Source organism: Bufo bufo, chromosome 3 (assembly GCF_905171765.1).
Source record: "Bufo bufo chromosome 3, aBufBuf1.1, whole genome shotgun sequence".
NCBI classification, from domain to species: Eukaryota; Metazoa; Chordata; class Amphibia; order Anura; family Bufonidae; genus Bufo; species Bufo bufo.
The window spans coordinates 330,802,134-330,825,136 of NC_053391.1; the positions used below are offsets into that span (position 1 = coordinate 330,802,134).

General features: G+C 42.2%; 1 protein-coding gene across 2 annotated transcripts in view; it reads left to right on the forward strand.

Moving 5' to 3' along the window:
• The window catches only part of CSF3R (colony stimulating factor 3 receptor), a 91,694-nt gene that overhangs the window by 42,822 nt on the left and 25,869 nt on the right, over positions 1-23,003 (forward strand). For both annotated transcript variants that reach the window (XM_040424416.1, XM_040424415.1), the window contains exons 5-13: positions 438-561; positions 669-856; positions 3,548-3,696; positions 7,054-7,207; positions 8,087-8,169; positions 10,313-10,520; positions 12,671-12,850; positions 14,257-14,355; positions 14,748-14,894. In XM_040424416.1, coding sequence (XP_040280350.1) covers positions 438-561; positions 669-856; positions 3,548-3,696; positions 7,054-7,207; positions 8,087-8,169; positions 10,313-10,520; positions 12,671-12,850; positions 14,257-14,355; positions 14,748-14,894 — 1,332 coding nt within the window. The remainder of the gene's footprint in view (positions 1-437; positions 562-668; positions 857-3,547; positions 3,697-7,053; positions 7,208-8,086; positions 8,170-10,312; positions 10,521-12,670; positions 12,851-14,256; positions 14,356-14,747; positions 14,895-23,003) is intronic.

A 23,003-nucleotide genomic window follows, 5' to 3' on the forward strand; every position in this document is an offset into this window, starting at 1 on the left:
ACAGAGTCGGCGTGCGCGTTCGCGGCTCTGTACTATTCTGGCCAGGAAGAAGTCACCATCACGCATGCGCGGCGGCATGCGGGTTCAGGACAGCGAGCGGCCCGGCCGGGAGAAAAGAAGGAATCTTATGCGCAAGCGCGGCCACTGGGATTCTGGAGAAGAGCGGTGGCCGTAACCAGGGGAGACCGAATGACAACAATGAGGTAAGTGGGGATGAATTTTCTCGTAAACGGTGGGAATGGGTTAATCAAATATATTTGCAAAAATGATCACTGTCAAATCATTAACAGATTTAACAGTGATCATTATGATGGGATAACCCCTTTAAGGTGTAAATTCACATTCAGAGTTCACAAATCTTTGGAAGCAAAAAACAGTAGGGGTTCCATTACAAGCTTTACTTTTACAATTCCTTCACCAATTCCACTATTTTACAGACCTACCAACTCCACCAACCAACGTTAGCTGTCTAATGAACATTCCAAAAAACATTGTCAAATGCATATGGCAACATCAGAAAGACTCGCTCTTAGAAGAAACTGTCACACTGTCCGCTTTTAGGCAAGTATTCAGAAGTAAGACTGGGAAACTATGCTATTTGTAGCTGTGCCTACTGTATATCAACTTTAAGATTTGCCTTTATAAATTTTATTAACTGTCTATTGTAGGTCCAAAGACAACTGCAGTACTCCTGCAGGTATCGGATATGTATGTAATCCTGCAAAAGAGGAACATTTTTGTATTATTCCCCGTAAATATTTTGATAATTACAAGGAACTGGCAGTACAAGTGACGGTGCAAAACAAGATCGGATCTGCCGCCTCATCCCTACTTTGTCTGATCCCATTACGGGAAGGTATATTCTGCTTATTAGGATGTGGCTTTAAATTTTTATCATACTCTGTGTGTTAAGTTTCATAAGGACAAATTAATATTGTGTATAAGGCATAACAATAGAATATATTTGCACAATCCTTCCCTGATGACTTCATCATTCCTAAAACCTAGACCTGAGACTTGTGGTTTACAAACATTGCAGATTATGGAAATATACAGGGTGGGCCATTTATATGGATACACCTTAATAAAATGGGAATGGTTGGTGATATTAACTTCCTGTTTGTGGCACATTAGTATATGTGAGGGGGGGAAACTTTTCAAGATGGGTGGTGACCATGGCGGCCATTTTGAAGTTGGCCATTTTGAATCCAACTTTTGTTTTTTCAATAGGAAGAGGGTCATGTGACACATCAAACTTATTGGGAATTTCACAAGAAAAACAATGGTGTGCTTTGTTTTAACGTAACTTTATTCTTTCATGAGTTATTTACAAGTTTCTGACCACTTATAAAATGTGTTCAATGTGCTGCCCATTGTGTTGGATTGTCAATGCAACCCTCTTCTCCCACTCTTCACACACTGATAGCAACACCGCAGGAGAAATGCTAGCACAGGCTTCCAGTATCCGTAGTTTCAGGTGCTGCACATCTCGTATCATCTGAAGGCAATCGTCTATGCTGTGAAGAGACATCATTTTTTTGTTTTAAAAAAGCTGTTATTGTGTAAAACTTATCTAAAAAAAAAAAGTATACATCTTTGGTATCGTCGCGTTCGTATCGACCGGCTCTATAGAAATATCACATGACCTAACCCCTCAGATGAACACCGTAAAAAATGTAAAATAAAAACTGTGCTAAATAAACCATTTTTTGTCACCTTACATCACAAAAAGTGTAATAGCAACCGATCAAAAAGTCACACGCAGCCCAAAATAGTGCCAATAAAACAGTCACCTCATCCCGCAAAAATCATACCCTATCCAAGGTAAACGCCCAAAAACTGAAAAAATTATGGCTCTCAGACTATGGAAACACTAAAACATGATTTTTTTTGCTTCAAAAAAGAATTCATTGTGTAAAACTTACATAAATAAAAAAAAGTATACATATTAGGTATCGCCGCATCCGTGACAACCTGGTCTATAAAAATATCACATGATCTAACCTGTCAGATGAATGTTGTAAATAACAAAAAATAAAAACGATGCCAAAACAGCTATTTCTTGTTATCTTGCCTCACAAAAAGTGTAATATAGAGCAACCAAAAATCATATGTACCCTAAACTAGTACCAACAATACTGCCACCCTATCCTGTAGTTTCTAAAATGGGGCCACTTTTTTGGAACACTAGGGGTGCATCAGGGGGGCTTCAAATGGGACATGGTGTCAATAAAACCAGTCCAGCAAAATCTGCCTTCCAAAAACCGTATGGCATGCCTTTCCTTCTGCGCCCTGCCGTGTGCCCGTACAGCGGTTTATGACCACATATGGGGTGTTTCTGTAAACTACAGTATCAGGGCCATAAATATAGAGTTTTGTTTGGCTGTTAACCCTTGCTTTGTAAAAGTAAAAAAAAAATATTAAAATGGAAAATCTGCCAAAAAAGTGAAATTTAGAAATTGTATCTCTATTTTCCATTAATTCTTGTGGAACACCTAAAGGGTTAACAAAGTTTGTAAAATCAGTTTTAAATACCTTGAGGGGTGTAGTTTATAGAATGGGTTTTTGGGTGGTTTCTATTATGTAAGCCTCGCAAAGTGACTTCAGACCTGAACTGGTCCCTAAAAATTGATTTTTTGAAAATTTCTGAAAAATTTCAAGATTTGCTTCTAAACTTCTAAGCCTTGTAACAATCCCCAAAATATAAAATATCATTCTCAAAATGATCCAAACATGAAGTAGACATATGGGGAATGTAAAGTAATAACTATTTTTGGAGGTATTACTATGTATTATAGAAGTAGAGAAATTGAAACTTGGAAATTTGCAATTTTTTTTAAAAAAAATTGGTAAATTTGGTATTTTTTATAAATAAAAATAAATAAAAATTAATTCATTTTACCAATGTCATGAAGTACAATATGTGACGAAAAAACAATCTCAGAATGGCCTGGATAAGTCAAAGCGTTTTAAAGTTATCACCACTTAAAGTGACACTGGTCAGATTTGCAAAAAATGGCCAAGTCCTTAATGTGAAATAGTCCCTAAGGGGTTAAAATATAGGATCTTTTTTTTTTCTGTTCTTCTGACAGATCAGAAGAATGGAAAATATATGGTGATGTGAACCCCACCTAAGCCATTTCTGAGCTGTCAAAGGGTGATAAGCATGCAAATATGTGCCAGAAAAAACCATATATGGATGCGTCACAATAGTTGCCCTGTGTGGACTAAGCAAGTATACTAGGATTCTGTACTGGAGTGGAATATATCACCACTACATAAAGTATGGATAATAATAAAGTAAATATATATGAGGAGATTTATCAAAACTGGTTTAAAGGAAAACTGGTTTAGTTGCCCATAACAACCAATCACATTCCACCTTTCATTTCTCAGAGCTCCTTTGAAAAATGAAAGGTGGAATCTCATTGGTTGCTATGGGCAACTAAGCCAGTTCTGTATTACACCAGTTTTGATAACTCTCCCCCGATAGTCTTGTGTTATCTCTGGTGGCATGTTCTGAATAAATTGTATATCTACATTTTAGTGAAGCTTGAGCCGATAGAAATTAAAGATGCCATACCTCATAAGGACTGTGTTACATTGCAATGGACATATGCAAAAAAGGAAAGCTTTTTAACAGACATGAGGTGTCAGCTTCAGTACAAAAAGGCTACAGAAAAGGAATGGACCGGGGTAAGTCTTTGGCTTTCACCAGTTTTTTTTTTTATAAGGGGGCTTTTACCAGCCTGCAGATGATGATGCCTGGGCTCTTTATCATTATAGGTTAGTTATTGTTTGGCACTTCTTTTTTAGGTAGTCGGAGACAGTCTAAGTGCATGGGCGTCCGCAGAAATTTTTCCGGGGGGGGGCATAATTTTATTGACATCCATGCTCTGCTTGTTTCTGAGAATGTAATGAAGGGGAGGGGCATATTCATTATCACAAAGTATAATAACGCATGAGCTGTGCAGTGGCGGATCCAGAGCCTGGTCTTGGGAGGGGCACTTCCAGATTATTTTCTGTCCGCCGCCACAAAACAATGGTGCTTATAGAACAGACTACACAGTGTAGCGGTATACTGTATATTGTGTGGCACAGTATATGCTAAATGTGTATAACATAAACATATTTCACATGAAAACTTACAATTACTTGGCTTGGCCCTTGGGGATCTCGGACACCACTTCAACACTTGGCTGGGGGGCTCGGCGGAGCTGATGTTGTGTTTTATCCTAATGAGAAAGATTTCATAATAAGGATTTGGAGAAGGGGCAGAGGGATAGCAGAGCTAGGGAGAGGCTGGTGCTGCTACTAGGGGGTCATACCATGTGGGAGTAATAAAGCCCACCATAATGCCCCCCAGTAGAAATAATTCTCCTTATAATGCAAAAAATACCCCCTTGTAATGCCCCCAGTTGAGCTAATGTCCCCATAATGTGCCAGTATAAAATACCCCTATATAGTGCCCCCAGTAAATGCCTCTATAGTGCTCCTCTCCCCCCTTCCTCCTAGTGCCCCCATAATGTACCAGTATAAAATGCCCCAGTAGATGCCCTCAGTGTCCCCCATAATTTGCAAGTATAAAATATCCCTTCTTAGTGCCCCCCATAGATGATCCCATAGTACTCCCCCCCCCCCTTCCTCATAGTACCCACCATAATGTGTCCCAGTATAAAATTCTACTGTACAGAGCCCCCCATATAAAAAAAACCTCCTTTGTGTCCTCAGTAGATGCCCCTATAGTGTCCCCAATAATGTGCCAATAATGTGCCAGTAATAACAGCCCCCCCATCATGTGCCAGTAATAACAGCCCCCCATCATGTGCCAGTAATAACAGCCCCCCATCATGTGCCAGTAATAACAGCCCCCCCATCATGTGCCAGTAATAACAGCCCCCCCATCATGTGCCAGTAATAACAGCCCCCCCATCATGTGCCAGTAATAACAGCCCCCCCCATCATGTGCCAGTAATGACAGCCCCTCCATTATGTGCCAGTAATGACAGACCCCATTATGTGCCAGTAATGACAGACCCCATTATGTGCCAGTAATGACAGACCCCATTATGTGCCAGTAATGACAGACCCCATTATGTGCCAGTAATGACAGACCCCCATTATGTGCCAGTAATGACAGCCCCCCATTATGTGCCAGTAACGACAGCCATCCATTATGTGCCAGTAATGACAGCCCCCATTATGTGCCAGTAATGACAGCCCCCCCCATTATGTGCCAGTAGCCAGAGACCCCCATTATGTGCCAGTAGCCACCAGTATTGTACACAAAAAAAATAAACACTTATACTTACCTCCTCGCGCTGTACGGCTCAGGCGGCGCAATGACGTCATCGCGCCGCCTGCGCCGGCCTGTGATGGGCTGCCGGCCTAGTGCCTGCAGCCTATCGGAGGAAGGGAAAGGGACACGCCTCTCCCTCCCCTGCCTCAGCACAGTCATCTGTATCGCTGTACTGAGGACGGCGATACAGATGACTATGGAGATGAACGCATCTCCCTGTGCCCCGCCGCCGCCCCCCCCTCTTCCCCCCCCCCCTCTTCCACCCCCAGACTTCTGAGCAGCTCGGGGGGGAACAATTACCCCATTGCCCCCCCCCCCCCCTGGATCCGCCAGTGCTGCAGAGCCGAGGCAGAACTCAGTTCACAGATTTCCAGGGGGGGAACTTGCCCCCCCTTGCCCCTCCCCCCTGCGGACGCCCATGTCTAAGTGATGGCTTAACCCCAGAACATTGGATAGTCACTTATTTCTTTTGGCTTTCTTGCATCCTCATACACCACATTGTTAAACATGGGCAATACCCTATTATTTGGGGGAGCGATGCATGTATGACTTGTACCACAAAGACCCAGAGAGGGAGGTGGTCCACTAAATGGGCATCATCTACGCCTTTGGGGATATGATGTTCGGTGAGTGCATGGGGCCTCTGGTGCTGAATCGGTATTTTTCCAAGGGCTGTGATTTTGTAAGGTGTGACTGGGACGACTCCTAGGTATGAGCTTTCCCTCTGATTAGGGTTCGCTCAGTCCAGGATGGTACGAGAACCGGTTTGCGGAAGGTGACTGTTCGCCCCCCTGTCTAGAATAGATATCACTGGACAGGAGAAGGCACCTAACTGGTCACGCTAGAATCTTGGCAGCTATTATTTACAGCATGGTTATTGATTGGTTTGGCTTGCCCCACATAATAATGTGTGTCTTTGGGAACCTATACTTAGCGGATATTAGTTTCATTTTACTAGATTTTCTTTATTCAAGTTTTTGTACTCACATAGACTCACTTGTGAAGGTTAATAATAGAGCTGACCTATGGAGCTTTTATCCAGAATGGATATTGTTTTATTCATCTATATCTGATATATTGAGCATTATATTTTCTATACCAACACCACAGTCAGTCATCTATGCCTTCCTTATAGAGGAAGACATTGAGTGCCGTGGTATTCTCTCCGAATTTACTAATGCCTGGACCTAACCATTGTTCGAAGTCCATGGCAAACTAATAAAATTAATCTCAATTTGTTCATTAGTTCGTTTTTCTCTTGAATCCAATATAATACTAAAATAAATGCAAAAAAGAGTATAATACTAAAATAAATAAATAAAAAGAGCAATAAAAACACATAAAATCCATGTATTCACCCAGGTTCTTACACTGGATAGTTCCAAATATATACCAGGTGAGTTTTATTTAAAGGATCATATACATGACTATAAGTTGGATCCATGTCAGTGGCATACTCACCATGGAGACCGAATATGCCAGTGCTTTGGGGTCTGTGGTGGTGGTACTAGGGGGTCAATGCACTGAACTCCTTCTCTTGTTTCCCCGACATGAAACTGCAGCATTTTCCTGAAGCAGACATTAAAGGTAAATCAGTGCAACGAGATTTTCAGTTTCCATTGAGATCAATGCTAATTGTATAAATTCTAATCTAGGCTTTCACCTCCCAATATGATTTGGTATAGTAAAACTAAAAGTAACTTGTTCTGACTACAATAAAATAACCTATTCTGAACTATGTTCATTTTCTTTAGCCTGCAGAGATACCAATTAATGTAAAAACAATGGACCAGTGTGGCTTGTTAAGCGATGAAAAATATGATTTCCAGATTCGTTGTATCCGTAAAAATCTAACAGGACAATGGAGCGATTGGGGACCAATAACAAGCGTTACCACTTTGGAATCAGGTAAGTTTTATTATCGAGACAAAAGTTACCAATAATCAGTACTATATAAAGGGAATGTGTCATCAGAAAATGACCTATTGTTTAAGGCTACTTTCACACCAGGCTTTTTTCTGGATCTGGCAGGGTTCAACTAAAATGCATCCGTTACTGATAATAGAACTATCTGCATACCCAAGACGGATCCGTCATAAACTCCATTGAAAGTCAATGGAAGGACGGATCCGTTTTCTATTGTGTTAGATTGTGTCAGAGAAAACGGATCCATCTCCATTGACTTGCATTGTGCGTCATGATGGATCTGTCTTGCTCCGCATCCCATGACTGAAAGAAAACCGCAGCATACTTCGGTTTGCTCTCCGGTATGAGAACAGAATGGAATGCATTTTGGACCACTCCGTTCTGTTCAGTTGTGTTGGGTAGATAACACAAGATCCACCATATACAGTAGGTGATAGCACAGCTTATCAGCTCCCTCCTGACTTCTGCAAATATCATACAGCATGCCTAAAAAACTCTCCCATATAAGTCAATCGTGTCAACACTTGTCCATTGTGTCTATGGCTCATGTAGCTGATCTCAATGGACAGAACATATTTTAGGCCTAGTGGCAACTGTGAAAATTGACAGTGACATGGAAAAATAAATAAAAAATCATCATCAAAATTCTGTAACATAAAATCGTGATTTAAACAATAGGTCTTTTCTGAAGACACGTTCCCTTTAATACTGGTAACTTAGTATATAATTATGTATTTGGCAAAAATAACCAGAGTTTAAATGTTCCATTACTTTCCGTGTTCTAATTCCTTGCTATTAGCATCTATATAGTAAGCCACTAAAATATTTTTTTAATCTTCTTGAATACTATTCAAATCATAGTTCCAACTGTAAAATTAGAGACCTGGTGGCGGCTGTTGGAATCTACACATGAGATGCCGTTGAAAATTCAGCTAATGTGGAAGGTATGGTTACACGAACATGCACTAATTTGTGACTATAACGAACAAGAAAAATAGAATATTTGAAATATTAGGTTAATTTTAGTGAAATAGTGTTTGGCTTAAAATATTTAAAGGGAACCTGTCATTTTGAACATAGAGTTTCTGAGCAGATTCATATACAGTAAATCGTTTCGTAGGAAAAGATTAAGTATAAAATGTATTTTATTCATTTAAATCCCTGCTTTTCTAAGCCTAGGAGCCCATGGGTGGTCCGATGCAGTGACTGTGCATACAGAGATAGCTGCCAATCATTGAGCAGAACTGCCCAATCTGCTCAGCAGCTCCTGCTCTATACTATGCTGCCCACAAATGGTGGGCATGTACGAGACAGGTTGTTCATTAAATGACAAGCCATATTAAAGGGATTTTTATAACTGTAATTATTTTTAGGGGCTTTAGGGTACAGAACTCAGAAAAAGGTTGGAGGGGACACGAAATATTAGTACATGAGAACTTTAGTTGCAGATGAGAATTAAGTAAAAAAGTAAATATATGAATTAAAATATGGATGGAACCATACCACCAATGACAAAGACATGGAAAGTCACAAAAAGGATAGGAGAAGGAAGACATAAAAAAAGAAGATGATGAGAGGAAAGAGACAGACGATATTTTGCTTTTTAAAAGGGAATTTGTCACTAAATACCTCCATAGTGTCAGATGTGCTGTGGTTGCCTGATTCCAACGCTTTTCCCTCATTCCAATCAGTGCATGCATTCCTGAGAAATCATTCATTTTCTATGTGCAAATGAGCTGTTTGGTGCAATGAGGGCATCACTATTGCACCTCACTTCAAAAAAAGCTCCAATCCTTATCACGTCCACCTCTAGCTTTGAGTGACAGGGCCAGGTAGGGGAGATGTAATCTCCCCAGGCCCTGTATTCTTGTGCGTGCACCAGCACTGCAGGGATTGACACGTGAGCAGTACCGCACTGAAGCTCTGTGTAATACACATCCCTGGCAAACATCAGGGTTGTACGGCATGTGCATTGATTCCTAAAACGCCTGCACATGAATGTGCAGACAGGAACAGGTAAGATTACATTTCTTGTGTCTGGCCCTGTAACTCAATGCTGTGGGGAAGAAAGCATGGACTGGTTGGGTTCCACTTCAAGATGATAGCTCACTGGTGCAAATTCACGACCTGAAGGATATGAATGAAAATATTTTTATTTGCAATATTCATAGTGAATATTGCCCAAAAAAATATTTGCATCCACATCCTTTGGGTTGTGAATTTGCACCAATGAGCTATCGTCTTGAAGTGGAACCCAACCAGTCCATGCTTTGTTTTTCAGCTGCACTCCTTCACTCCCCTGGTGGGTTGTCACCCACCCCGGAGTCCAAAATAGCATTGGATTATTGCAACGAACTTATCATTTGTATATCATATCAATGATTTCTCAGGAATGCAAGCATCAATTGGGATAAGTAAAAAAGAGTTGGCATCAAGAGACCAGAGCACACTTGGCATGGATTACTATTGAGGTATATAGTGACAGATTCCCTTTAAAGGGGTTCTGCAGTTTGTTTAAACTGAAGATCTATCCTCTGGATAGATCATAAGCATCTGACCAGCGGGGGTCTGACACCCGGGACCCCCGCCGATCAGCTGTTTGAGAAGGCAGCGGCGCTCCAGTAGCGCTGCGTCCTTCTCACTGTTTACCGCAGGCCCAGTGACGTCACGACTAGTATCAATGGCCTAGGCGGGGCTAACCTCTGTTCACTTGAATGGAGCTTAGCCCCGCCCAGGCCAGTTGATACTAGTCGTGACGTCACTATACAGTGAGAAGGCCGCGGCGCTGATGGAGCACTGCTGCCTTCTCAAACAGCTGATCGGCGGGGGTCCCGGGTGTCGGACCCCCGGCGATCAGAAGCTGATGATCTATCCAGAGGACAGATCTTCAGTTTAAACAAACTGCAGAACCCCTTTAACCAATTCACCTAAAAAGGACATATGATATCATAGTACTATTTATGAAATGACATTCGATGCATTACACATCGTATATATAACTTTGAATGTTCAGTAGTAAACTATTTACTTGCACAATTGCAGCTTTTGGGAGTAAAGGATATTGATAAATTTGTTCATTTTCTTCAGAAACTGGAGAAAAATAAGGCTAATGCAGAACATTTGTGGTACATAGTAAGGAACTCCTCTGATCCACGTCAGGCAGACACCATTTTGTGCAACACAACCGTTCTCAATTGTACTATCTCCATGCCTCCTGAAAAGAAGAGTGTCTTTATATGGGCACACAATAAGGCTGGAGCTTCTCCGGAGACAGAGATCTTCCTCACCAGGAATGGTAAGCAGAAAGGAAATCTCAAGAAGTCAATTGATAAAGAAAATTATAATTTTACTGACAATTTACACTTATTTTTATTATTATTATTATTATTATTTATTATTATTAAAGCACAATTCATTCCATGTCACTGTACATATGAAAAGGAGTATACAAACATAATACAGAACAACTGCCATAAGCATGAACAAGACGAGTTACCAACTGGTACAGGAGGAGAGAGGGCCCTACCAGGGCTTACTACAGCTCTAAACCAACTAGATTTAGCTTCCTGTAGAGAAGTGTAAACATTACAACACATTAGGAATTTAAAACTGATGGGATTCTTTGCCTATTTTTTATATTTTGTTGGTAAAATCATAAAGTGCTGATGTTTAACGCAGGTCTATGATATCCCAGTGCACTGGCTCCAGCAGTTTTTGCATGTAAACTAAAATTTATGCCAGTCCCTAGCTGTCAAAGATTTCAGTCTTCTTTTACGCCACAAAACTGACGTAAAAGAAGACAAATATGCCTGGCCTACTGGTCCCGCTCCCTCCTGCTCTCGCCGCGTCTACTTTTTGGGTAGTAGAAAAATGTCACTTACGCAAAAATATTTGCACAAGTGGTGGGAAAAAAGACGCAAACACAGCGTTTGCAGTTTTCTTCCACCAGAAAACTGGAGTGGGGGATGTAATAAATTCACTCCTATGAGCATATCCACAACTATTAAAGGGCATCTGTCAAAAGATTTGTACCTATGAAACTGGCTGACCTGTTACATGTTGGCAGCTGAAGGCATCTGTGTTGGTCCCATGTTCATATGTGCCCGCATTGCTGAGAAAAATGATGTTTTATTATATGCAAATGAGCCTCTAGATCAGGCATCCTCAAACTGCGGCCCTCCAGCTGTTGCAAAACTACAACTCCCAGCATGTCCGAACAGCCTACAGGTATCAGCCTACAGCAGGGCATTGTGGGAGTTGTAGTTTTACAACAGCTGGAGGGCCGCAGTTTGAGGATGCCTGCTCTAGGTGGAGGCATTGCTGTTATACCTAGAGGCTCTGCTCTCTCTGCAACGGTCACACCCTCTCTACTTTGATTGACAGGGCCAGGCAGTGTAAATGTCATCACACCTGGCTCTGTCAATAAAAGTGAAGATGGCGCTGCAGTTGCAGAGAAAGCTGGACTTCTAGGAGTAATGACAACACCCCTGTTGCTCCTATAGGCTCATTTGCATATATTTAAACATTATTTTTCTCAGCAATGCGGCTACATACTGTATTAACATGGGGCCAACCCAGATGCCTTCAGCTGCCAAGTGCACATGTAACAGGTCAGCCAGTGTCATACAGTACAGACCAAAAGTTTGGACACACCTTCTCATTCAAAGATTTTTCTTTATTTTCATGACTATGAAAATTGTAGATTCACACTGAAGGCATCAAAACTATGAATTAACACATGTGGAATTATATACATAACAAACAAGTGTGAAACAACTGAAAATATGTCATATTCTAGGTTCTTCAAAGTAGCCACCTTTTGCTTTGATTACTGCTTTGCACACTCTTGGCATTCTCTTGATGAGCTTCAAGAGGTAGTCCCCTGAAATGGTCTTCCAACAGTCTTGGAGGAGTTCCCAGAGATGCTTAGCACTTGTTGGCCCTTTTGTCTTCAAGAGTGTGTAAAGCAGTAATCAAAGCAAAAGGTGGCTACTTTGAAGAACCTAGAATATGACATATTTTCAGTTGTTTCACACTTGTTTGTTATGTATATAATTCCACATGTGTTAATTCATAGTTTTGATGCCTTCATAGTCAGGGAAATAAAGAAAACTCTTTGAATGAGAAGGTGTGTCCAAACTTTTGGTCTGTACTGTAGGTACAAATCTGCTGACAGATGCCCTTTAACACCAATCTTAATCAGAAAGGGTAGCAGCGGGAGATTAGTGAGGCGAATATAATCTCTGTTATGTTTTTTAAGCCTGGCCAAGCCTTTTTATTCTGTTTCAATACCCCTTTATTATTGTCTGTAATAAGCTTGCCTATATAGAGGTGATTGTGAGAATAATTTGATCAACCAGAATTTTCCTGATATCTGATAGACCTAAATCTATTATTTTAATCTAGCAGAAAATCTTACAAAATGCTTTTCATCTGTTACTATAGGAGCACCGGTGTCTAAAATGCAAGTGTCTTCTGATGGTGATTACAGCTTGCAAGTAACTTGGGATCCTCAGGCTTCGGCTAATGGTTATCTACTGGAGTGGTATAAAAGTTTGGAGCTGCCTGACTGTGAAATATTCTGGAAAACTGAACAGAAAGCAGGCAGAAGCTCAGTTCTGCATGGTAAGAGATAGTGGCACTTATATAAACAGTGATATAGATTTTATCAGCAGGACTGTCACTTCCTACAGACTATGCTGGTGCTGTATAAGGCTAGTTTCATACTAGCGCTAAACCAGAACAGCCAACTGGAGTTCATTGCATCCAGCACAGCCGGATACTACCTTTCCCCACCAGTCCCATTGACTATAATGGGACCCAGTGGGCATCTGGCCTGTTTCCAGCATTAGTGCCAGAATTCGACTGAATCTCGGCAATAATGTCGGAATCAGGCCAGATCCCCGCTGGGTACTATTATAGTCAATGGGGCCTGGCGGTGCTGTGGAAGTTTCCAGCTGTGCCGGATGCGATAAACTCCAGCAGGCTGTTCCTCTACTGAAACAGCCTACAGGAACAGTTTAGTGCTAGTGTGAAACTAGCCTAAGCAATTGAATTTGTTATATTTTTACTTTTTATAGAATGGTTCACTTAATAAGAGATTATTTTGTCTGATTACTCTGTCTGTTTGTTTTAAGTATGGGTCTGTTGTGGATGCCATAAAATGTCAATTGGAGCTCATTTAAAGGGCCTTCACAGAGGCCGATGCAAACTGCATTGGGGCCAAAGGATCGTTCGTTACCCATACAGTTTGAATATTGTTGGCAGCACATCCCTGTTTACGTGGGGAGATGTGCTGCCAACAAGCAATGATCTTTTTGGCTACATAAAAGATCTGATAAGTCGTCAAATGAGTGTTTTCTCATTTGTTGGCTGATCATCGGTCCATGTAAAAGGGCCTTAACTCCAAACCACTTTGACCCTTTACTGTGATAATTTATTTTCAGTGGTCTGTGAAAACTAGTTGTTAGAGACGTGCTTCCTGACAATGCCATTTAAAAGGTCCTATTAGGGAATGTATTCCAGGCAAACTCTGTCTGAAAAAAATCAGCTAAAAAGTATATTAATACCATGCTGGTGCCAGACAAGGGCAAAAGCAGATGGGCAGCAGCCAAGACCTAATCTTTACCATTTAAGATTCTTGGGTTGCTCTCTTCTGTGACTAGTGTATTATTTCATGGAAAGCTGGGGACCAACAAATATGGCCACCACTACAGCATTCACAGCGGTTGTCTCGATGCTTGGCCCGACTATGAAAATGAATTTTATCTAATTGTGCAGTGTGAAAGCTGTGATAATCTAAATCTAGACAGACTAGAAATTAAGGAGTATACGATGACAGCCATTATGAGTACATTAATGGTGGCTATATTAGTTCTTATCCAACTGGCTACACAATGGGCCATGTGATACAAGAGAACAACATGAGGATTTTTTATTTTTTACTTTTTATAAGAAAAGGAGTGGGCTACAATGCAAATCCATTTGAAATACCATATTCCAGAATGTCCACCAATGTGTTCATTTTCCAGATATTCAACCATTCCAAAAGTACACCGTGAGACTATATCCATTGTATAACGACTCTACAGGAATGGCCAGAGAGACTGAGGTGTACTTAAAAGAAGGAGGTAATGTACAGCTCCATCCACTCAAATATCAGATCATACATCTCATATGTGGATTTCATTACTAAAAATGAGGAAAGAAAAGAAGCAAATGTACTGAAGGATTGTTTATAAGACACTCATAGTATCAGATTGTAAATTGACAGTAACATATGAATTGACTAAAGGTACTATCTCTTCTGTAGGTGTAGTCCATTATTGTATGTAGTAACCCATAAATGAAACCACCTCAATTGATAACTTTTTATTATACACATAGTCAACACAAGGTTATTGGCCCAAGGCCATTCTTCTTTCTGCTGTTTGACAAACATGATCTGTAAGGTGCAGTGGGTGATGGTGTATCAACGCTATAAGGAATGCCTATCGTTTATATTTTACATTTTCTTTCATAGCACCAGATTTTTCTCCAAAAATCACATTGTTAACTGTCAGCAAATCCCAGGCAACAGTGCAATGGAAGCCAATTCCGGAGCAAAGATGCAATGGATTTATTACCAACTACACTGTTTTCTGGATTGACACGAGTGGAAGAGAGCACAGTAAGATTTCTCATATTCCTTAGCTTCGAAAAAGATGCCTTGGTATATTCTGTCATGATTACTTACCTCCTGACCCAAGAGTTAGGGCTCATACATATATATCTGCCTTTTTTTTTCAATCAATCTTTAACAAAATAATAAAAAGATAATTATGTTGATTGATACAAATTTATGCTGACTTTAATGTCCAACTTCACAACCTAGTTTTTGCTTAAAATGTATAAAATTGGGCAAAAGTAGTGGACAGACTACATAGGCCTTGTTTGTTGTCTGTTACTATGGAGACAGTTCTGCATAACAGCGGTAAACACAAAACTAAAGGCAATTATTAACAAATGTTTTCAAAGTTGCTTAATTTTAGATGCATTAGTAAAATGCAGTAAAAATGTTGTAGCCTTTAAAGACCCTTCTAAGGCCTCTTTCACACTTGCGTTGTCCGGATCCGGCGTGTACTCCACTTGCCGGAATTACACTCCGGATCCGGAAAAACGCAAATGTACTGAAAGCATTTGAAGATGGAACCGTCTTCCAAATGCGTTCAGTGTTACTATGGCACCCAGGACGCTATTAAAGTCCTGGTTGCCATAGTAGGAGCGGGGAGCGGGGGAGCGGTATACTTACAGTCCGTGCGGCTCCCGGGGCGCTCCAGAATGACGTCAGAGCGCCCCATGCGCATGGATGACGTGATCCATGCGATCACATGATCCATGCGCTTGGGGCGCCCTGACGTCACTCTGGAGAGCCCGGGGAGCCGCACGGACTGTAAGTATACCGCTCCCCCGCTCCCCGCTACACTTAACCATGGCTGCCAGGACTTTAGCGTCCCGGCAGCCATGGTAACCATTCAGAAAAGGCTAAATGTCGGGTCCGGCAATGCGCCAAAACAACGTTTAGCTTAAGGCCGGATCCGGATCAATGCCTTTCAATGGGCATTAATTCCGGATCCGGCCTTGCGGCAAGTGTTCCGGATTTTTGGCCGGAGCAAAAAGCGCAGCATGCTGCGGTATTTTCTCCGGCCAAAAAACGTTCCGTTCCGGAACTGAAGACATCCTGATGCATCCTGAACGGATTTCTCTCCATTCAGAATGCATTAGGATAATCCTGATCAGGATTCTTCCGGCATAGAGCCCCGACGACGGAACTCTATGCCGGAAGACAAGAACGCAAGTGTGAAAGAGCCCTAAAGACAGCAATGTATTCATCCTATTTAAAGGGGTTATTGATAGTTATTGATATGGACATATAGATACGCTCTGCTCTGGCACACTTAAAGGGGTTTTGACACTTCAGCAAGTGGCATTTATCATGTAGAGAAAGTTAATACAAGCCACTTACTAATGTATTGTTAGTATCCATATTGCTTCCTTTGCTGGCTGGACCCATTTTTCCATCACATTATACACTGCTCGTTTCCATGGTTCCGACCACCCTGTAATCCATCAGTGGTGCTCGTGCTTGCACGCTGTAGGAAAAAATGCCAGCCTTTCTGGTGGCTGGGACCAGGGGAGCTCACAAAGGCTGGTGCTTTTTCTATAGTGTGCAAGCACGGCCACGCTGATAGGTTGCAGGGTGGTCGTAACCATGGAAACGAGCAGTGGATAATGTAATGGAAGAATTAATCCAGCCAGCAAAGGAAGCAATATGGGTAATAACAATACATTAGTAAGTGCCTTGTATTAACTTTCTCTACGTAATAAATGCTATTTGCTGAAGTGACAAACCCCCTTTAAGCTGTCCAGGTATTACATGGATGCCCATTCATCTGAATCGCTGCCATGTAATGAATGTGGACCCATTCACTTCAATTGCGCCGTTCGGTGGCTCCGCAAAAAAAAATTAAACATGTCCTATTCTTTTTCATTTGGTGGACAAGAATAGGCATTTCTCTAGACTGCCTGTTATGGTTCGCAAATTACGGAACTCACACGACCGGCATCTGTGTTTTGCGGATCCGCAATTTGCGGACTGCAAAACACTGTGCGGTCGTGTGAATGAGCCCTTAAAAAGAAGCTCAAATGTACAAAATGTCCAATGAAGAAAGTATGAAACGTCAGAATATACCATAATGTAAATAATTTTGCTGTAATTCATTTAAACCGTTCAACAGACTAAAACCCGAAAGATTCCTCTCTCTCTTGTGACTACTTAACTAACTAAATTGATGACTAGTTCCTAGCAGATGGCAGTGTGTCGTAACCTGGGCTACACCATCTGTGGACAGACTGATAAGGGAAACTGCTGGAGTTTTACATTTTACAAATGACTACTCTCAGGAGAGCTTAATGGTTACAAAATCTTAGCGAAAAAATTCTGAGTTACAAAAATATTAAGAAGCACTTAAACTCCGCAGAAAATTTTCCATAAGAAATAAACTAATATGCAACTATCTCATTGGGGTCACAATTAATTAAATGTACTTTAACCCCTTAATGACTGGGAAAGGGAGCTGGCGTAGATTCAAAAGCAGCAGTGGATCTGCCGAAGTTATGTAGAGGTAACTTTGGCGGATTCACCGCCAGTGCAGGGGCTTATAAAGACGGCGTTTAAAACAGTATTAATAAATAACCCCCTAAGTTTCTATGGAGCCCTGCCACAGACCGGCGCTAAATAGGGACTAATGCGCAGCAGCCTTCTGTCACTCAGGAGGACAGAGGCTGCCACCCACTGAATCCAGCTACCCTAGTCCTCATTAGGGGGAGCTGGTGCACAGTCGGGACGGTTTTTGACCGACCAGATGCTGAGTCACATTTGAGGAGTTAAATGTGTACGATCAATGATATTGTCGATCACATACATTAGCCCCGATAAACTGCTGTTTAAGGGCTCATTCAGGCGACCGCATATTTGTGTCAGCATTTGTATGCGGAACCATTCATTTCACCGCATGCTGTCCGCATCCATACTTCTGTTCCGTGGCCTTGCAAAAAAGATAGAACATGTCCTATTTTTGTCCATTTTTGCAGACAAGAATAGGCATTTCCATCATAGGGCCAGACGTTCCTTTCTGCAAAATGCGGAATGCACACAGCCAGTATCCGTGTTTTGTGGACATGCAATTTTTGGACCGCAAAACAGATACTGTCGTCTGAATGAGCACTTAAAATTCTGACCAGCGACGTATATAGTTGTACATCGGTCGAGAACAGGTTAAAGCATACTTAGCTGTCTCTATACTTCCCATAAAATTGTATGGAGCTGCAGAGTACATGTACTTTCACCAATTTTTTAAGAAAATGTTTTATTCATAATTTAATATGAATCAAACCAACAAAAAACGTAAAACATTTACAGATAATTTGGTGTGCACATTTGCAAAGAATTAGTATATATGTGTACTAACATATCATTACACAACAGTTCATAAACATAAACCATGAATAAAGACTACTCATTACCCTTTTCTAAGGGAAGAATCATCCAAATTAACCAACAGTACATACAAACACTCGCATGTACCACATCCAATCAGAAGTGTTCATTAGAGATGAGCAAATTTCAAAAAAATTCAATTTGGCCGGTTCGCCAAATTTTCAGAAAAGATTTGATTTGATTTGTAATTATTTGCGGCGAATCGCGTTAAAAAACAGCTATTTCCTGGCTGCACAGAGCCTTTATAGTGGTGTAGAACACTGTGCCTTGCAGTAACCCGCATAGGGAGTCTGCTGTGGTAGTGAAACAATACTGTGAGTCACTATGACACACACATGACAGGCGTCGCTCTTAGAATCACTGCACACTTCACTTATTTGGGCAGTTAAGGAGCCAAAACTGACCAAATAACTCAAGTGTGAACTCAGCCTTACAGGTCGATGTTCGCGCCAGGTACCGTATAAAGAATGGTGCAGAGGCCCAAGATCTCTTAGTGTGAAAGAGCGCACTCGTTTTACACTGTCGCCAGCTGATTCCACATAGATGTCTACAGAACCTGTTCTATTAAACGCTTCTACAAGTAGAGTCCCCCTGACAGAGTGGAGAGGGTGTCAGCAGTAAGTTTGTGTTGACGTCACTGATTATTTTTGCCCTTCCTCTAATCCGTCAGGACAATAACCCCAAAAAAACGGATCCTGTCTGTTGAGCATCCGCCTTCACTCGGCCAACATTTGTTCAGTAATCCATCAGTATTGCTAAAGCCAAAAAAAACAGGAGTGGACCCAAAACAGAGATGACACGTGAATGGAATATTTGCATGTCTTCTGTGTTTTGTACCGACTCATGCTTTTGGCTACCAAATCGTAAGCCAATTCTGATGGGACCATACAGGCCTTACAGCTGTTACACAGACAGGATACATTGTGCGTCTCATTTTTCCTTCCTTCTGACAGATCAGAAGAAGATTCAAATAAATGATGATGTCAACCAGGCCAAAAAGGCAAAATAGTGGCCGAGTCATGGAATGGGGAGGGTGGGAGAACAGCTTGAGAAGTCCACAGAGTGGCCCAACGACATAGTGTTGAGGTAGCAGCAGCATAAGGAGACCACAGAGTGGCCCAGTGACATAGTGGGGAGGTAGCAGCAGCATGAGGATAACACAGAGTGGCCCATTTACATAGTGTTGAGGTGGCGCAGCAGCATGAGAAGGCCACAGACTGGCAAGGTGACATAGTGTGGAGTTGGCAGCAGCATCAGCATGAGGAGGCCACAGAGTGGCCCAATGAAATAGTGTTAATTTAGCAGCAGCATGAGGAGACCACAGAGTGGCAAGGTGACATAGTGTGGAGATGGTAGCAGCAGCATGAGGGAGACCATAGAGTGACCCAGTGACATAGTGTTGATTTAACAGCTGCATGACGAGACCACAGAGTGGCCCAGAGACAGAGTTGTGAGTTGGCAGCAGCATGAGGAGACCACACAGTGGCAAGGTGACATAGTGTGGAGTTGGCAGCAGCATGAGGAGGCCACAGACTGGCAAGGAGACATAGTGTGGAGTTGGCAGCAGCATGAGAAGGCCACAAAATGGCAAGGTGACATAGTATGGAGGTGGCAGCAGCATGAGGAGGCCACAGAATGGCAAGGTGGCATAGTGTGGAGGTGGCACCAGCAGCAGCATGAGGAGGCCAAAGACTGGCAAGGTGATATAGTGTGGAGGTGGCAGCAGCAGCATTAGGAGGCCACAGAGTGGCAAGGTGACAGTGAGGAGGTGGCAGCAGCAACATGAGGAGGCCACAGAGTGGCAAGGTGACATAGTGTGGAGGTGGCAGCAGCATGAGGAGGCCACAGAGTGGCCCAGTGACAGTGTTGATTTAGCAGCAGCATGAGGAGGCCACAGAGTGGCACAATGACAGAGTGTGGAGGTGGCAGGAGCAGCATGAGGAGACCTGACTGGTGAGGTGGCAGAAGCATCAGAAGACCACAGAGTGGGGAGGTGGGTGGTAATAACAGTAACTGCTGACAATGGTGGGTGTAAGAAGGAGCACTTGGCATCAGATGTGTGGCATCAGGCGGGTGGCAGCATCAGAATAGTAGCTGAGGCAGGTAGCCAGAAGAAACCAGTCTCTTTTGTCAAGGTTTGGGTGAGGCAGCATGGATGATCTAGTCTGATGCATCAGGCATTGGTGGGTGGAAATCCTGGCTGATCCACGCCTGATTCATCTTGACAAAGGTCAGTCTCTCCACATTTTAGGTGGACAGGCAAGTTCTCTTTGGGGTAACTATTAACCCCGCCGCACTAAACACCCGCTCTGATGTCACACTAATAGCTGGCCAGGACAGCTCTTCCAGGGCAAACTCGGCCAGTTGCAGCTACAAGTTTGGCTGCCCAGTAGTCCAGCGGATCTTCAATGTGGGGTGGCAGGGTGCTGTCTAAGTATGCCACCACCTGCTGGTTCAGGTTCTGCTCCAGGGATAGCTGCTGCTGCTGGTGAGTAGTTTCTTCAATAGGCGGGCTAATAAAGCTGCTCATCATCTACTCTAGACTTAAGCTGCTGCTGATGGAGCTGGTACTGCTCTTACCCCCCACCCTGCCACAGCAGCCATGTCAGTGGAACAAGAGAGCGGTCAGACCTGCGAAAGGATGGACGATGGCGCAGACAGGCAGCGGCCAACTGACTACATAGGAGGTCTCTATAGTAGTTAAGTTCAGCGGCCAACTTTCTTTTCAACAGCTCTAATGAGGGTGCACTTAAAAAGGTCACATCACCCTTAGCAGCAAACCTTCAGAAGCGTCACACCAATGCCCCAAACCTTCAGAAGCGTCACGGTCACTAGCAGTGAGACACTTTCCTGCTGTCAATAATAGACATAAAAATACAAATGAAGCATGACCAGCGTCTTACTTTGTGCAAGATTTATTTCCAACCAACACAGCAGACAGGCAACATTTCAGCTTCACACAAGCCTTTCTTAAGCCATATTAAAATCTACAAATTGTGAACATATATACTTTCCACAAGGGGTTGTGCTAATTTTTCATCCAATGAAAGCTTAATTCACATTTGTGCCTTATCATATATGTCATCATGTAGTATTATCCCATGTGATAACACACCTTATACATCTGAAATGTGGCAGGAAAAATAGTTAAAGTGGCACTACACACTGATTTCCAGTGGCGTACCTACCATATAGGCAGACCACGCAGCTGCTATGGGGCCCTTGAGGAAGGGGGGCCCGAAGTGGAGGAGAGGCCCCGCCCCCTAATTGCTCCTGTTTATCTTTCTAAAGCTAAAGGACCTTTGATGATGTCATCACAGGTCCTGTAAGGGAACTGCACAGTGTAAAGTGTAGTTCCCAGGTTAGAACAGTGCATCTGCCAGGACCTGTGATGACATCATCTTCAACATCACAGGTCCTGCAGAATCTAGCAAAGGAACTGCACCAAAAATGGTGTACCGTAGTTCCTAGGTTTCAAAGGTATATCTGCCAGGACCTGTGATGACATCATCACAGGTCCTTCAACCCCTAACAGCAAGTATTAGAAGTTCACAAGCAGCTTTGATCCATACAGACTGGAATGGAGTGGTAAGAGGAGGTCCACCACTTTTCATCATTTACCCCCCTCCATGCCCTGTTTTTACTCATTGCTCACTCATGTATAATACTTCAGACAGTTACAGTGACCACCACTACCTCATGTACCTCACACACACAGTGACCATAATGTATAACTGACCACATATTTCTGTAAACACTGCATCTACAGTATTATACCTTCTATGTCTCACATCAATACACTGCTCTGTGTGTATGCATGTATGTATATATATATATATATATTTATACACACACACACTGCATATATTACACAGTATTATACATGCAATATGTTCAGATATATAGTATATACCGCAGTGCACTAATATGTGAGGTACGAGGTATAATAGATGCAGTGTGTACAGATATATAGTATATACAGCGGTGTACTGATATGTGAGGTACGAGGTGTCAATACACTGCTGTATTTACTATATACCTGTACACACTGCATCTATTATAGCTCGTACCTCACATATTACACTACTGTATATACTGTATACCTGTATACACTGCATATATTATACCCCGTACCTCACATATCAGTGCACTGCGGTATATACTATATACCTGTACACACTGCATATATTATACCCTGTACCTCACATATCAGAACACTGCTGTATATACTATATACGTGTACACACTGCATCTATTATACCTCGTACCTCACATATTACACTACTGTATATACCCTGTACCTCACATATCAGAACACTAGGGAATATACTATATACCTGTACACACTGCATCTATTATACCTCTTTTGTGTGCCAGGGCTGTTTTGTAATCCCAATCTAGCCCTGATGGCATAAATTATAAAACGCAGCAGAAAGAATAGTTCATGGACCAAAAGGAGGGGCTATAAAAGTGGAATGGGGGCCCAATTTAGATTCCTGCTATGGGGCCCAGTGATTTTTATGTACGCCCCTGCTGATTTCCTCTTGTGAAACAGGTGGTCACTAAATGAGCGGCAGAGGTGTATAAATTCGCAGCCTGGCGGTGCTCCACTGTATAAACTGGGTATGAAACAGTGGTGTATAATTTTAAGAAAAAGAAAAGAAAGTCCAGTGGCACTCACCATTATTTGCGGTTCTTCTTTATTGTATATTCCAACATGAGGATACATGTAAAAGAACA